Below are 17,558 nucleotides of genomic sequence, written 5' to 3'. Positions count from 1 at the left end.
CTGCCTGCCTCCGGCCTGAAGGCTTGGTAAGGTGAGATGGCTCACTTACCTCTTTCTCTGCCTCTTTAAGTTCAGCTTCTTTCTCCTTCACTCTCATCACAAACATTTGCCTCATTTCTTCTTCTTTCTTCTGAAGTTCTCCCAGGAATTCATTTCTTTTCGCTTCATAGGTCTCCTGAAGACTATTTAAAAGCCACAAACCAAGGAGAGTGTTGTGAAGTTGAATAGGACATTTCACTTCATATAATTTCTACTCACTGCTTCCAAAAATACAGCCAAGGCTCCACTTACTGTATCACAGGACACACAGAATAGCACACCGTCTCCTCCTTAGTTACGCAGTGATCAGGAAAGGCAGGCACGTGGAGCATCGGGAGGAGTCACTGTGCACAATACAGCACGACGGGCATGTCTGGCCACAGTTTGTGCCAATACGCTCACACGGGGAAGGCCCGGGTTGGGCTGGCCGGTACCCGCCAGATCAGCAAACAAGGTAGACACCAAGGAAGATGGAGACTTTGGAAGAGGAAGGCAGCACGGTGTAGGGAGAGAAGCAAAGCACCGGGGCCTCACAGACCAGGGATTGGATTTGGCCGCAGCAATTTACTGGCCAATCCTGGGAAGGGCACAGTCCCTAAGCCTCGGTGTTCCCTGTATCAGATGTGGCTACAACAGTGCTTCCTTCTCAGGACAGGATCGTGGGAATTACATGGGGGCGATGCGAGGGCAGGATTCAATCGTCAGGGCTTAGCAAATCTCACCCCGCTCCCGATCACCTCCCGCCAGTCCCCGATTCGGAAAACAGACCCAGTGAATCATCTAAACAATAGTTTATCTAAAGATACTAGAGAAAATTGCTACTTTTCATGTTCTATTGACAATTGTAAATAGAGCAGGCAGAGGAGTTTTATTTTTATCTTAAACCCCATTCTCCTCCTGACTCTCTACAGAACTCTGAGCCCAATATTTTATTTTTTTAAAGCTTTCATTTATTCATTCATGAGAGACACGGAGAGAGAGGCAGAGACATAGGGAGAGAGAGAAGCAGGCTCCCTGTGGGGAACCCAATGCGGGACTTGATCCCGGGACCCTGGCTGGGATCCTGACCTGAGCCAAAGGCAGACGCTCATTTGCTGAGCCCCCAGGCGTCCCTGAGCCCAATATTTTAAATTGAATGCCAGGCTCAGCTTTACCTCTAAGAACAAATACATTGACAGAAAAATTGCTTTTGGTAACACAATTTAAGAAAACACACCCCTATACACCTACACAAACAGAGATTTTGGCTGACCTGATTTTGGCTCAGGTCATGAGCTCACGGTCATGAGATTGAGCCCTGGGTCAGGCTCCATACTGGGCATGGAGCCTGCTTAAGATTCTCTCTCTCCTTCTTGCTCTGTACCACCACCCCCTCACCACTCTGGCGCTCTCTCACTCTCAAAAAAAAAAAAAAGTTCTCTTACCTTCAAAAGTGTCAACACTACCTGTTAATGAACAATCAAGTACTCTGAGTTCTAGAGGTATATTTAGCTTTCATATTATCTTTTGAAACAAAAACGATTTTGGCCAATGTTGATATTGGCTAATATTAATAGCATGGGAGATACTATTTTGAGGGAGACCTTCTTATGATAATGAGTGTATCTCCCACTTCTTTCTAACAAGGAGTGGAAATAGCTTTTACAGAAACAGTACCAAGAAACACTACTCAAAATGTGTTCCAGAGATCACTAGTTTCAAGAGATCTTCAAAAGAAGGGTTCCCAAGGCAAGAGAGTCCAGGGAAAATGCTGTGTGATCTCCAGTTAAGAGAGTCAAAGTGGTTCCCAAGACCAGCAGCAAGTCAGGATCAGCTGGACATGTTTTATGGGACTTTTCTAAACTGTGTTCTAATCCTACTCCTGTAGGGGCTGATTCAGGATATCAGGCAAAGACAGAATAACCTGTATTTTTTTTAAAGCTTTTATTTATTTATTCATAAATAAGAGACACAGAGAGAGGCAGAGACACAGGCAGAGGAAGAAGCAGGCTCCCTGCAGGGAGCCCGATGTGGGACTCGATCCCAGGACCCCAGGATCACGCCCTGGGCCGAAGGCAGATGCTCAACCACTGGGCCACCCAAGGGTCCTAACCTGTATTTTTAAAATGCTTCCAGGTGATCTGATATAACTCATCTGCCAACCACTGCTTGTCTTAAATGCTCTAGAAGTCCTCACATACAAGAACCTGTTTAAGTTTATTAACTTAGTGCTCCCCAAATTTGTTGATTCATGGAAACTTTTTAAAGTAACCCACAGGGAGAATGCAGTTTAGGTAGTGTTACCTACAACATGAGAACCCTCGGGATGACTCTGCCCTATCCAGTCCCAACCACAACCTAGTTTACACTCCAGTTTCTGGAGATACATTTTCAAACTACAGGTCATGACCCAATCAAGGGTCTTAACCAATATGTTAAATGAAAACGTTTAACAGAATAGGATAGAAAATACCAGAGTGCACTGCAAACAAGAAAAGACAAGTGTACTTCAAAGTCTGTATACTGGATCATGATGCAGAACACATTTTATAGTAAAGGTTGCCACCCAAAGTCAGAAAGCCCACGTCCTAGAAAAAGATTATCAAGCAACCAGCCAGATGGCCTCGGCCAGGAGACACAGCCAGTAGCCTTGACATCTGGGCTGCGACAGCAAAGTGGCCTTGACAAATGCTACTTATGCCATCACTGTGTCCTGGGATATGAGCCAGGCTTTGAACTCTGACCCTGGAAATGATAAGCAACACTTAAGAAAACCTAAGACCCTACTCCAAGGAGTCATAACTATAGTGAGATACTTAGAAACGCCTTCAGACAACAGCCACACATTCACGGGGCTATAGTCCTCAGGAGCCTCTGCCAGTTGAGCCGTAAATGAGATACCAGAAACCTTCACTAATGCTTCCAGTCGGTAAACACAAGTTGAAAGGAACTGGTTCTACGGCACCAGGATGACATCTTTGGCAATTTTTAGCTCTTTCAACTTAATTTTTAATCGCAGTTATTAACACCCTATTCCCATTGAGAAATGTGCATTTTTTTCACGAGGTTTTGAGCTAGTCTGAAGCTGCAGATTTTACCTTCTTGTTTTCTCACTTTTTTAAATAAGATTTTATTTTTAAGTAATCTCTACACCCAATGTGGGACTCGAACTCACAACCCAGAGATTAAGAGTCACATGTTCCTCCGATGGAGGCCAGCCAGGCACCCCACTTCTTGTTTTCTTAACAGTCCTAGGCGGAGGTGGGCTTTGCTCGTGGAGATCAAGGGAAAGAAGAATTGAGTAGAGGTACTCAGTTCAGACTTCACTCTGATCATGGACAGAGCATAATCCTCTCTCTGTCAAAATCCCCAGGAACCATCTGGTGAAGGGCATGCCAGGAAGAACACATCACCAGTGTTTATGAAGCACTTTATACACAAGAATTCATTCATCCTCACAACAACCCAATAAGATGGGTATTTACTAGCCATCTCCCACTTTAGAGATGAAGAAACGTGGACACAAGTGCTTGGCAATCTGTCCAGGTCACACAATGGAGGGTGTGAAGGCTCACTCTGTCACTCAGGCCACCAAACTGAGACAGGAGCTCTGCCCACTGCACCACACAGCTGGTGAGCCGGCCTCTACGTGATCCCCCCCAACATACACATGGGTCTCATGGACCTGAAAAAACCATTGTGATCTCTTAAGAGGATGGTGGTAACGAAGCCCTTTTTCTGACCTGAGAGAGTCAAGAGAAGTTGCAGGAGACAGAGTCCCGTTACTGTGTTCGCCCAGCTCCCGCTCCCGTTTGGACAGGGACTGTTGAGGAAAGGGCAATGGTGTCTCAGGAGAAAAGCAGCAGGAACAAGATCGGCCCAGTCTCTACCTGTGTCCTACATCCCTTCCCCTCTTCTCCAAACACCAACCCCAAAGCAGCTGAGGTGTGGGGAAGGGGGACCAGGAGAAGGCACGGTGGTCTAGTTGGGTTGAAGGCTATAGGGCAGCAGGTGGGAAAGGCGGGCACAGGAGAAAGCAAGCTGACACCTGGATAGGTAGGTAGGTAGACAGACAGATACAGAGATTCTGCTAGAAGACAAGTCTGAAATGAGGCAGGTTCGAGGACACCTCGACTGCCAGGGACAGTCTCAGTTAGCTCTAGGGCGTCCAATGTACTTCCAAGCCTTTAATAGAGCCTGTTACTGTGCAGGCCCAGCTCCTACTTTTGTTTCACAACGTACAATACATTTGGGTAATGGCTGCCCCTTACTAGCCTTGGCTTTAGAGATCACCTCCTGCTTTATAAACACCAGAGGGGCTTGGAGGACACGGGATGCTCAAAGGGAAGGATGGACTTCATTGTACACCCACATATGAAATTCTGGGGAACCACTCAAATCAGCTGCAGCTTTGGCTTTACCTCAATTGTGTCATCCTTCATGCAGGGTCCCCTCACTGCATCACCCCTCACAGTGTGGCTCCAGGCTCACAGAAGTGCTGGGGATGCTGGAAATGCCTCAAAGGGAAAGTCTGAGCCCTTTTTAAAGTAGCGGTTCTCAAGAAAGGGAAAACTAAGTTAATTTCAGCTTCCTATTTGCTAAGACAATTGATTCAAAGCCAGCTTTGATTCTCCAAATGACCTTGCTCACACCACGCCGGACAGCTGGGTTTAAATGAGTGGATTTCTAAGAGGACAAACCATTTCCAGCGTTCCCAGTAACTGAGATGATAGCAAGTATTTCAGAAGATCTACCTGTTCTTATTTTTTTGTGTAGGGAAAAGAATAAAGGCTTTGGATGTATATTTATTATATATTCTCCCCCCTTTGCATTATCAAAAAGGAAACCTCAGTCCCATAATACTTTATTTTCACTTTTGTTTCCCTTGCCTTAGGAGACGAGACTATCAACAAAATGTTGCCACAGCCAGTGTCAGAGAAGCTATCTGTGGTCTCTTCTAGTTTACGGTTTCAGGTTTCACATTTAGGCCTTTAATCATTTTGAGTTTATTTTTGTGTATGGTGTAAGAAAGTGGTCCAGTCTCATTCTTCTGCATACAGCTGTCCAGTTTTCCCAGCACCACTTGCATCTCCCCATTGCATATTCCTGCCTTATTTGTCGTAAAGTAACTGACCACATAAGTATGAGTTTATTTCTGGTATTTCTATTCTGTTCCACTGATCTCTGTGTCTATTTTTGTGCTAGTACCACACTGTTTCAATTACTACAGCTTTTTAGTATATCTTGAAATCTGGGATTGTGGTACCTCCAGCTTTGTTCTTCTTTCTAGATACGTTTCCTCAGGCAAAGGATACAAAAGCAAAAATAAACTATTGAGACGACATCAAAATAAAAGGCTTTCGCAAAGCAAAGGAAACCATCAACAAAACTAAAAGGCAACCTTATGGGCAGCCCGGGTGGCTCAGCGGTTTAGCGCCGCCTTCAGCCCAGGGCGTGATCCTGGAGATCCGGGACCGAGTCCCATGTCGGGCCCCTGCATGGAGCCTGCTTCTCCCTCTGCCTGTGTCTCTGCCTCTCTCTGTGTGTGTGTGTGTGTCTCTCATGAATAAATAAATAAATTTAAAAAAAATTTTTTTAAATAAATAAAGGCAACCTTATGAATGGCAGAAGGTATTTGCAAGCTGATAAGTGGTTAATATCCAAACTATATAAAGAACTTATACAACTCAACACCAAAAACAATCCAATTAAAAAGTGAGCAGAGGCTCTGAACAGACATTTTTCCAAAGAAGACATACAACTGGCCAACAGACACATAAAAAGATGTTCAACATGACTCATCATCAGGGAAATGCAAATCAAAACCACAATGAGATATCTCCTCACACCTGTCAGAATGGCTAGTATAAAGACAAGAAATAACAAGTGTTGGTGGGGATGTGGAGAAAAGGGAACCTCACGTACTGTTGGTGGGAATGTAAACTGGTACAGCCACTGTGGAAAACAGTAATGGAGGTGCCTCAAAAACTTAAAAATTACAACTACCATATAATCTAACAATTCAACTACTGGATATGTACCCAAAGAAAACTAAAATTATTAGTTTGAAAAGGTATATGCACCTTATGCTTACTGAACATTATTTACAATAGCCAAGATATGGAAGCAACTTAAGCATCCATCGGTAAGTGGATGGATAAAGATGTGGCATATATAGGCATATATACATAATTACTCAGCTATAAAAAAGAAAAGAATTAGATCTTGCTATTTGTGACAAGATGGATGGATCTGCAGGATATTACGCTACGTGAAATAAGTCAGACAAAGACAAATACCATATGTTTCACTTATATGTGGAATCTAAAAAACATAACAAATGAACAGGGCTGCCTGGGTGGCTCAGCTGGTTGAGTGTCCAACTTGGTTTTGGTTCAGGTCATGATCCCAAGTCCTGGGATAGGCCCCGTACCAGGCTCTGTGTCCAGTGGGGAGTCTGTTTGAGATTCTGTCTTCCTCTCCCTCTCTCTCTCTACTCTCTTTCTCTCAAGTGAATAAATCTTAAAACAAACAAACAAACAAAAAACCCAAAACACAAATGAACAAAGTAACAAACCAAAACCAAACTCTTAAATACAAAGAACCAATTGGTGGTTATGAAAATATGTGTGTGTGTGTGTGTGTGTGTGTGTGTGTGTATGTGAGAGAGAGAGAATAGGTGAAATAAAAAAGATAGATATAAATAAAGGAAGATAGAAACAGGAGTGCCAGGGTGGCTCAGAGATTGAGCATCTGCCTTTAGCTCAGGTTGTGATCCCGGGGTCTTGGGACAGAGTCCCGCATCGGGCTCCCCCAAGGAACCTGCTTCTCCCTCTGCCTGTGTCTCTGCCTCTCTCTCTGTGTCTCTCAAGAATAAATAAATAAAACCTTAAAAAAAAAAAAAGGAAGATAGAAACAGATAAAGTTTGTACCTCTTAAAGGTTATAAAATAAGCAAGTCACGGAGATGAAAAGTACACCACAGGGAATACTGCCAACGATATTGTAGTAATACCGTGTGGTGACTACACTTACTGTGGCAAGCACTGAGTGGTGTATAGAATTGCTGAATCACTATGCTGTGCATCTAAAACTAATAATATTATATGTTAATTATACCTCAATAAAAAAGTGAATATAGTGAAATATAAAAACGAAACAAAACAAAACAAAAAAAAGGAAACCTTAAGCCAGAAGAAATGGAACCAAATGGGGAGCAGAAGGCATGTGAATAAAGCATATCCTCTACCAGTCAAAAGGCCTGGATGACATCTGCCACCATCCTGAAGTCCCCGAAGTCAAGAAGGCCAGAGCAGTATGGACCTGGCTCTACCAGGCCTTCCAGAAGCCCTGCTGGACCTACACAGCAAACACCTCCTCCCGGGGGGCAGCTACCCGAGGCTTGCCAGAGGTATTTTAATTTAAATGCCAAAAGCAGAGGCAGCAGAGGAGGAAACAGTCTTTTCCAGTGGAACTTCAGCCCCTAATCCATGCCCAGAAACACCTCACATCACCTCAACTGAAATCTTCTTTGAGACACCGTATAGGCCCAGGCTGGACAAAGCAACCCTCTCCTGAGCCCGGAGGAGGCAAATCTGGCCTGGGAGCCCCACCTCCCCTCACAGCTCCATGGCCCCACGACTAAATTCTGACAGTGACTGGGCCTTTGGAAAGCCACTAATTCTACATTAACTTTGATAGTCTCCCCTTCACATGTCACTTGTCCATCTCCACCTATGGATGATGTAAGAAAACACACAAGAAATTTTCTACGAGTTATCCGCCTTTGTGTCATTAGTTGTCAGTATCATATTGAACTACTAAGGGCCTTGGGAAAGGAGACCCAGCTGGCAGCCACGAGCACAGCACACTGCAGTGAGCAGCCAAGCTCTGTAAGTGCCCGGCCAGGCTCTGTGCCTCCGTGAGTGCAGTGGCGCGGAGCAGGGCTTCATGGCCTCCTAACAGGACCTGGGCTATGTTACTTACACTTTCAGCACCTTAGTGTCCTGACCGGTAAAATGAGGAGGATAATGACATCAACTACATTGCTTAGTTGAGATAATGCCAATAAAGTGCTATCACGATGCCTGGCAGGTATGCTAGTACCGTGTCCTCACCAGGTCCTTCTGCCACTTATATCTTATTTTCTTTCTTTCTTTCTTTCTTTCTTTCTTTCTTTCTTTCTTTCTTTCTTTCTTTCTTCTTTCTTTCTTCTCTTTGTTTCTTTCTTCTCTTTGTTTCTTTCTTTTTCTTCCTTTTTAGTTTTTTTTTTTAATATTTATTTTAGAGAGAGAGGGAGAGAGAGAATGCACCCTTGCAAGGGAAAGGGCAGAGGGAGAGAGAGAATTGGAAGCAGACCACCTGCTTAGTGCAAAGCCCAATGTGGGGCTCGATCTCACCACCCTGAGACCATGACCTGAGCGGAAACCAAGACTCGTCTATGTAACTGACTGAGGCACGCAGGTGCCCTAGTCTGACAAGATTTTGATGATACGTGAACATATCGCTGAAGCCACTACCTGGGAAACAGCTGATTGGTAGGTGCCCGCTTACCTGAAAGGCTTACTGTCAGGGTCAGTGTCCTTGAACCCCATCTCCTCGAGCTTACAGCGTCGATACAGTTCATAATGGCGGGTGTGAGTCTGCTCTCGCAAGTCTTCCATGTTCACACGGATCAGCATCTCTCGAAGTTTCACAAAATCACAATGGTTTTCATTCTCAACTGCAAGAGAGAGGAAGGTGGGGTGGCTATTAGCAACCATGTTCCTGAAAATCTGAAGTGGCACTTTCAAGAGGTTATCGCCGTTGCTCCCGAAATCTCTGAAGTCTCAAAGCCACCGGGACCTTTACTGAATTCACCTCACATACACGGTGCGGACAGGATTGTTGACGATGCAGATCGTCATAGTGATGACTACAGTAACTGTAGCAGCCTGCTCAGGGCAGGCCACTGTGGGAGGAACTTTATAAATATTGTTTTTGGCCTTCAGAAGAATTCTGCCAAGGAGCACTGTGCCTCTGGCATAAGCACGCTCACCTCCTGAGTAGAGGCAGCGAAGTCTGCATTCAAGCACCACAACATCTGACTGCAAAGCCAGGTCTAATTCTTCTACTCCATGCCCCCTGGAAGCATACCAGCCACTTTCTATATGCCACTTCCTAAGTTTTATCAACACTATGAAAAAAAAGTTTTATTGTAGAGAAATAGGTAAGATTCACAAAAATTTTAATTTTCCTAGAGATCCCAAACGTGTCATTTCTTCTCACTTCTCGCAGATTTATTGCCTTTATTCAAAACAAAAAAGAAAAAGGAGGACTGATGTGAACCAGTGAAGGAACTTTCTATAGCGATCCTACTTAACGTATAGCATTAGACATCCTCCTTCAAAACGCACAAGGGCGGGTAACAGAGTTCTTGCCCATCATAGTGACGTACGAGAAGCTTCTTTAGGTCAGAGACTGTCGTCACGTCCTACAGTGCCAAACGTGGGTCGGACGGTCTTAGAATTCTCCGATATTTACCGAGATAACATTTAATTGGAAGGCAAGTTTTCCAGAGATGATGGAGAAACAAATATCCTCTTATTTACAAGAAACGTTTTGTAGCTTTCTTATACCCTGCTGAGGAAACTGGTGTGAAAGTGGCTGACACTTTTAGGGAAGAACTCTTCTTCTCTCAGCAATGTACACTGAATTTGCCATATAAGCCAACATCCTTGCGGGGCTGCTTCATTGGCACTAGAGCCCTGCACTCACTTTTCCCCACTGTCTACCTACCTGGTCTTCATGTCTCACTTCCTCCCTTCACAACTGCCACGTGCACCACCCTGCTGCTCCCTTCCTCTTGCCTGTAGCTGAGGACCTCCCTAAACACAGCAGGGAGGGAGGAAACCTGGACGGTCACCACGGGGGTTAAGTGTGAAAACGCCCTTCCCTGTTCTGCGCACGCACGTACCCTGCACCACACCCCAGGGGTACTGCCGGGCCTTTGCCATCTTGTTGCCAATCTTCACCTCCTCGGTGCTGCCGACCACAGCAAATGGGAGATGGACCTGTGAAGCAACACAAGGGGACAACAGTTACCTTCTCTCCCTTCTGCAGGCCTCACTTAGCGGCAAAAGCAAACGGGGAGGGACCTGGAAGAGGGCCAGGGCTCTGCAGGTCCCGGGGGGGAAGGGGCTGCGTGTACGCCACCCCTTCTGCAACCAAATACAGGGTATGTGAAATGAGCTAGAGTCCAGGGAAACCGTGGGAGTCTCTGTACCACGAAGGATGCTTCAGACACATGTTGTACATGACCACAGCCACTAACACATGTGGCCACTGAGCACTTGAAATGGGGCTTGTGAGATTAAGAAACTGAATTTTTTATTTGATTTACTTTTAATGAACTTACATTTCAATTTAAAAACGTAAGATTAAAAAAAAAAGTAAGATAAAATATTTCCCCATTAACTAAAACTCTGTTGTTTGAGGACTGCACTTCATTTTGCTCAAACTCAAATCTAACAAAAAAAAACAAACAAAACAACCACTTTGTTCAACGTGGATGTAAGTGTTGAAGGAAAATTATCTTTTGGTACTTATCTCATACTGAAACACTTTCAAGTATGTTAGGAGCAACTTGAGTATGCATCCAAATTGGGTATGCTTTAATTATAAAATAAACATTGGATTTCAAAGACTTACTATGAAAGTATCTCATTGATTTTTATATTGATTACATGTTGAAATGATATTTTGAATATATTCAGTTAAGTTTTTCAATTATTTTTACATTTCCTCTTTTTTTATAATGCCATTTCTACCATTTTTTTCAAAGTTATTTATTTATTTATTTATTTATTTATTTATTTATTTATTTATTTAGCGAGAGCAAGCGAGCAAGCTAGCAGAGAGGGAGGGAGAAGAAGAGGAAAAGAATTGAAGACTGCTGTGCTGAGCACTGAGCCCAATGTGGGGTTCAATCTCATGACCCTGAGATCATGGCCTGACCCCAAACCAAGAGTCAGACACTTAACTGACTGGGCCACCCAGGCGCCTCCCTTTTATCACTTTTAATGTGACTACTGGGAAATGTTAAATTACTTGTGTGGCTCATATTTTACTTCTATTGAACAGCATTGCTTGAGACAGTTGACCATGGTGCAAAATTCAAATCAGAAATACACTTTAGCCCAAATTCTGGCCTAAGCCTTGCAACCCAGATTTATCTTAGACAGAGGTGGTGTTCAAGACAAAGGACTATTCCACATTGGTTTATTTGGTAGCTACGGCTACATTCTGGGAGTGGGGGAGGGGGTAGGGGGATAGTAAATCCATCTTTTTTCTATTAGCATGTAAGAATAAGAAACTGTGAAATGGCTGCTCTGAAAATGATTATCTCGAGTTCCTTGATCCACTGCTCTTACACTGCAGAAAAGTTGAGAAAAACGAGAATTTTTTTTAATACTTTACTTATCTATTCATGAGACACACACAGAGAGACATAGGCAGAGGGAGAAGCAGGCTCCATGCAGGGAGCCCGACGCGGGACTCGATCCCGGGTCTCCAGGATCACGCCCCGGGCTGAAAGCGGTGCTAAACCGCTGCGCCACCCGGGCTGCCCACGAGAATGTTTTAAAGCCGAATCATAACCCACAGAAGGCATAACCTTCAGCCAAGGCTGCCCAAGGGGTATTTCATCTGATGCTCAAGATGTTTCTATTTTCTGGTTCATCTCACATTCTATACGATGGAAGAAAGCACATTCTCTTTTTCAGACTCTGAGTCTGGGACTGTTCTCTGAAGTTCTCTGAAGTTGACGAGCAACAAGACCCTTCCAGCCAACACTCTGAGGTAATGACCCAAGGAAACTGTTTTCTCCACTCACAGAGTGACAAGAGCGACTGCCAAAGTTACCTGTTTTCCACCTATCATATGGGATTTCATTACCAAGAACTGCTCGCAATGGAGGGCCTAAAAAAAAAATATTTCTCATTGAAGAATAAGATTAAAATGGGACTATCAGCTCGATTAATCTGATAAAGAGAGAAAGAGTCAAGATTCAGAGATATTTCCTTTCCAAGAAATTTAACACAAAGTTAGTGGCATGACCATCCAAAATGACTTAAAAGGATGGGGAGGGCATAAAGAGAAAATTAGTTGATATTCCTTCATGTGACTTCTCAAACCCTACACCGCCATCCCAAATGGTTCTACAGCAGAACAAACAAGTGCTAGCCCAGCTCGAGCTTTTAACAAGGCTGTAAGAGGGGATCCCTGGGTGGCACAGCGGTTTGGCGCCTGCCTTTGGCCCAGGGCGCGATCCTGGAGACCCGGGATCGAATCCCACATCAGGCTCCCGGTGCATGGAGCCTGCTTCTCCCTCTGCCTGTGTCTCTGCCTCTCTCTCTCTCTCTCTCTGTGACTATCATAAATAAATAAAAATTAAAAAAAAAATTAAAAAAAAAACAAGGCTGTAAGAGGAGCCTGCTGCTCTGCTGGCATTGGAGCCAAGCCGCCTGCATTCGCATCCCACCCGCGCTGTGCCACGTGAAAGGCCAGTCTGCAATCTGCCCCAGGGGAGGTAGAAAATAACAGTATCTACCAACGGGATTGATGTGAGGGCTGCACGTAATAAAGCCTCGCACAGCGGCTGGTGCACAGTAAATGCTCCATAGATAGCAAAAATGTCAGTTGCTATGGTCACTAGGAAGCTCTCAGGACCCATGACCAGAGAGTTCTACATGTGGATGAGGCCTCACACACCACTGGCTTTGACCGTGCTTAGGAATTCCTTCTACAATAGCCCTTCCAAGTGAGCTAATACAGAATCTGCTGTCCTACCTGTGATGAGAACATGCGCCTTCAACGGGATGTGCGCTACACTGTGGGGCACAGGTGGCCAAATGTTGACCTCACTGCCCTTCACCTACCCCTTAGTTTCAGCTGCCTTTTTGAATAAGAGCAGTCCCTCTCCCCTGTGACAACCTTCCTTTCACACGCTCGCAGGCCATCTTCCCAGGAAGAATCTGCTCTCCAGTTTCCAGAAATTCCAGAGCCTTTACTGTCTGACTCCCGGAGCCTGGCAACCAGAGTGGGTCACACAACTCAGAGTGTGGCCAGACTGGAGCAGAGTGGAGCTGGACTACCTGTGCTTTAATGAGCTCCTAAATTTTAAATTCATACAATAGCCCCAGGGAGGAGAGGAGTTACATTTGCTCCCAGAGTCCTACTCATATTGGGAATAACTTAAGGAAGAAATTCCACCTGGAAGCATAACAGCACTATATAGAAAAGTCCATATACTGAACTGAAGAAATAACAAATAGTTTTGTGGAACAACCCTGTTCTCCTAAATTATGATGTCAAACAACACGGATGTGGGACCAGGGTTAAAATCTCAGTGCTGCCATTAGCTGGCTTTGACCAAGTCATTTAATTCTCCAGATGAGCTTCAGTATGAGTTCCCTTCATATGAAATGTCTAAAATAGGCTAATTTTTTAAAAAGATTTTATTTATTTATTCATGAGAGACACAGAGAAAGAGAGAGAGAGGCAGAGACACAGGCAGAGGGAGAAGCAGGCTCCCCATGGGGAGCCTGACATGGGACTTGATCCCGAGACTCCAGGATCATGTCCTGGGCCGAAGGCAGATGCTTAACCGTTGAGCCACCCAGGGATCCCTAGAATAGGCAAATCTATAGAGATAAGAAAGTAGAGTGGTGGTCGCCTAGGGCTGGGATGGTTAGAGGGCTGACGGCTAAAAGGTACACAATTTCTTTTTGGGGTGATGAAAAGTTCTAAAACTGATGGTGGCAATGGTTGTACAATTCTGTGAATATACTAAAAACCATGAAATGGTGTGCTTTAAATGGGTAAACTGTACAGTATATCAATTATAACTCAATAAAGCTGTTAATAAAAAAAAAGAGTATCTTTAGTGCATTTAATAATGACCTCATTAGACACTTTTCATGACCAGATCTAGGGAAAGCAGAACATAGCTCACCCTACCACAATTCAAAAATCTAGACTGTCTTCTGCTGCCACTAACATCTTCTGAATCATTTTTAGCATTCAGGGAAAGGCAACTTATTTAATAACTTCTAATTACTTTTCACTGAAGCTAATCCACAGTTTTGAGAATTCCAAAAACCATCACTAAGCATCTAAGCATCTACTATGAGCAAACAATGCTACTTTTACTGAAGTTATGCATTTCTAAATAGAAAAAAAAAAAAGTATAGTAATTGTGGCTCAGAGATGAGCCATGGCTGTGAGATACAAAAGAGGCAGTGGGAGAGATTTGGGTATCCGCGGGCAGCCTGGAGGCTCACCATGAGACATCGTATTGCAGCCACGCTGAGAATTGCCGAAGCTCGGGCTCCTGGGTGGCTTAGTTGGTTAGGCATCTGCCTTGGGCTCAGGTCATGATTCCAGGGTTCTGGGATCGAGCCCTGTGTCAGGCAGCCTCCCTACCTGGTGGAAAGCCTGGTTCTCCCTCTCCCTCTGTTGCTCCCCCTGCTTGTGTGCCCCCTCTCTCTCTCCCTTTTTTGGTCAAACAAACAAACCAAACTTAAAAAAAAAAAAAAAAAAAGAATTGCTGAAGTTCTACTCCTTTCTCTTCTGACCATCCTACCTGTGAGGTGGAGAAATCATACCTCAACTGCCAGTTAACCTAATGATTCAGGAAACGGTAGGAGAAACAGAAAGGAGGGAAAGGCAGGAACCCATCACAGAAGCCAACGTGAGGCAGGTGAACATATTTCTGCCAACAGTGATAGAAACACACAAAAATCTATTTTTTTAAGCTGCTTTGTGTGAGATGGTGCCAAGCTGGCATTCCCTTCCCACAAGATCTGCCGTAGAAATCTTACCTGTGGGAGCAGGAAGGAAACCAGAGGTCAGCTGGCTTCACTTTCCCATCTGATAGATGGCGATACTGAGGAGCAGGGTGGGAAAATGACTTGCCATAGTGGCAGGGCTGGGCCACGCTAGAGTCCAATTCTCAGTCCAGCGTTCTAGTCACTCTACAATGCTGCTACCAAGAAAAGCTTTCAGGAAAATTACTGGTAGGTGCTTCCTAACTTGAGAACTTACGCTCATTGTTGCGTTAATCTCTGCCACTGTTTCTTCATCTGTAGGGAACTGATATATCTGGACTCCATTGCTGACTAGTTCACTCATGATCTTACTCTTGAATTTGTGCAGTTCATTTTTGGCAATAGTGTCAGCTTTTGCAATTATTGGAATGATGTTCACCTATAAAACAAACACATCCATTTTTATACAATTCCAATGTAAGAATCCTAAGACAAATGAATGAAATATAAATAACAAAAATTATAAGCCTTCACTTAAAAAAAAGAGATAATACTGAAAATCAGACTTTCTGCCCAGAAGCAATATTAAGAAGATATGGGAAAAAAAAAAAAAAAAAAGAAGGTATGGGGTAATCTTTTCGCTCCATCTGTGAACACTTTTACTTCCTCCCATCCGGCACTGAGAGCATACTTGTAATTTCCAATTCTGTGCGACCTCATTTTTTTTGTTTGTTTAACAGAGTAGAAGGAAGAGTTATCCTATGACAGCGATAACAAAGAAGTCTATTCTTTGAATAACCAACCCCTCCTTTTAGACCCCTCCCAGCTACTTTAGGAGGTTGATTTTTACATGTTCCTAATTTTATAATAGCCAAGACCATGTTGGTTAGAATAGTGGAATATCCGGCTCCTCACAGGATAACATCCTCCCTTTTTCTAATGACTGCTAGGATTGGACAACCTATGTGTTAATCAAAACAAAAAAGGTTCCACCTACTTTTAAAGTTTCAAAATCACACCAACTAATTCTTTTGAAACACCAGCTTTTTTTTAAATTTATTTTTTATTGGTGTTCAATTTACCAACATACAGAATAACCCCCAGTGCCCGTCACCCATTCACTCCCACCCCCCGCCCTCCTCCCCTTCTACCACCCCTAGTTCGTTTCCCAGCTTCTATCACTGCTTTATGCCAGAATGAGACCCAGCACCAAAGACAAGGCTTGCCCTCAGAACATGGGCTACAAAGACCAGAAGAAGGCAGAGTTTGACAACCATGGCAGAAAGCCCAGCATGAGAGCCAGGGACACCATTAGGTGCAAGCCCCAAACTCCAACGTGGGCCATTCTTCCAACTTTCCCCAGCATTGTCCACATAGCACAGTTTTAAAAATTCCCTTTTTAAGATTAACTTTCTTCCACTCCATGGTAGGTACAGAGATTTTAGGAAGACACTGCTGACATCTGATACCTGGGAACCACACTCTCCGCCCAGCTCAGGGGAAAGGGGGATGAACTCAGTGAGAAAGCCGTCCTAGCAAGAGAAGAGGGAGTCTTTAGGGAGGTTTTCTTGGTCATGTCTGCATTCCTTTGCTCCTCCTTTTATTCCAAGACCCAAATCAAAATCCCTGATACACCACAATGAGAAGACATGTGGAGAGAAAAACTTGTTCCTCACCTATTCCTCCATCTACTCCTACCCTCATCATGCTTAGGCTTATCCAGCAAGTCACAGACAGAGAAAAACACTGGTGGTGTCTGGGTCAGGACCTGAGGAACAAAACACTTTCCTGTTGTCTCCTGTTGTTCTTACCTGCTAGCTTTTGTATACACTTAGTTAATATGACATGGACAAAATGGCAGAGGTTCATAGTTTCTTGGGCCAATTGGATCAAAGTAGATAGATAAACCAAGAAATTTAGATTAAAAATCTTTTTCCTTGGTGGCAGGTGCTCGAAAATCTTTTCTGAAATTATCATATGCTTATGATATACACAGCTAAGAGCCTTAATGCTTCACTTTACTCGCGGAGACAAACCTTTTTGCAAATACTGTTTTCAGATGCTATCCAGCACTCCTGGCTCTACAGCAACAGCAATTCTTTGAAAGCAGTTTAACCTGCTTTCTGGGGATTTTTTTTTTCCCCCTCAGCTGTGTTTGTTTTGCCTTATTTTCTTTCTCTTTTTAAACCAACTCTACTAAGCATCACCCTCTTGCTGAATATTAGCCTGGCTTGGTCTACAACCATGGCCTCTGTTGGACCCTGCTTCCATCTCTGCCCTTCCCCCAGCCCTGCTGCAAGGACATGAGGGCACTGGGGAGCCTGCCTCACCGCCTACATACCTCCACCGGCCCAGGTTAACTGCAGCTGAAACAATGCATGAAGCAGGGTTTCTATTTGTTCTCCTGAGAGTACTCCAGCTGCAATAATCCCTTCATGCCATTAGACTATTTTTTTCTGTAAACCAATGTGTCTGCACATGCTGGAAGCCCAAGGAGCCTGGCTCTGCTTCAGCCACTGCAGGCACTTTGGCAGCCAATTCAGATGGGGACCTTGGGGACAGGCTGGTCTTCTGAGTGTTTTCTATCATGTTTCTCTGGAGAGAAAGCATTTTTCAAACACTGATGTTTAGACCAAAAATAACACCCAACAAAACCCTCTCAAGATGATAAGACTTTTTACTGAACTCAACAACGAGGCTTAGAAAATACCACAGATTTTTCTGTGGCAGCTCC

At 44.1% G+C, this 17,558-nt stretch overlaps 1 protein-coding gene across 16 annotated transcripts in view; it reads right to left on the bottom strand.

The window, feature by feature from the left end:
* The window catches only part of SEPTIN11 (septin 11), a 94,040-nt gene that overhangs the window by 10,415 nt on the left and 66,067 nt on the right, over positions 1-17,558 (bottom strand). For all 16 annotated transcript variants that reach the window (XR_004811261.2, XR_007407812.1, XM_035709530.2 and 13 more), the window contains 4 exons: positions 15,102-15,263; positions 9,973-10,069; positions 8,571-8,739; positions 50-182 (listed from right to left, as the gene is read on the bottom strand). Coding sequence is in view for 14 of the 16 variants with exons in the window: in XM_035709530.2 (XP_035565423.1) it covers positions 50-182; positions 8,571-8,739; positions 9,973-10,069; positions 15,102-15,263 (561 nt within the window). In the remaining 2 variants the exon portion in view is untranslated. The remainder of the gene's footprint in view (positions 1-49; positions 183-8,570; positions 8,740-9,972; positions 10,070-15,101; positions 15,264-17,558) is intronic.

Source organism: Canis lupus, chromosome 32, assembly GCF_003254725.2.
Source record: "Canis lupus dingo isolate Sandy chromosome 32, ASM325472v2, whole genome shotgun sequence".
In the NCBI taxonomy this organism is placed as follows: Eukaryota; Metazoa; Chordata; class Mammalia; order Carnivora; family Canidae; genus Canis; species Canis lupus.
Note: the sequence above shows the minus strand (reverse complement) of the source record. Positions and strands in the feature narration are given on the sequence as shown.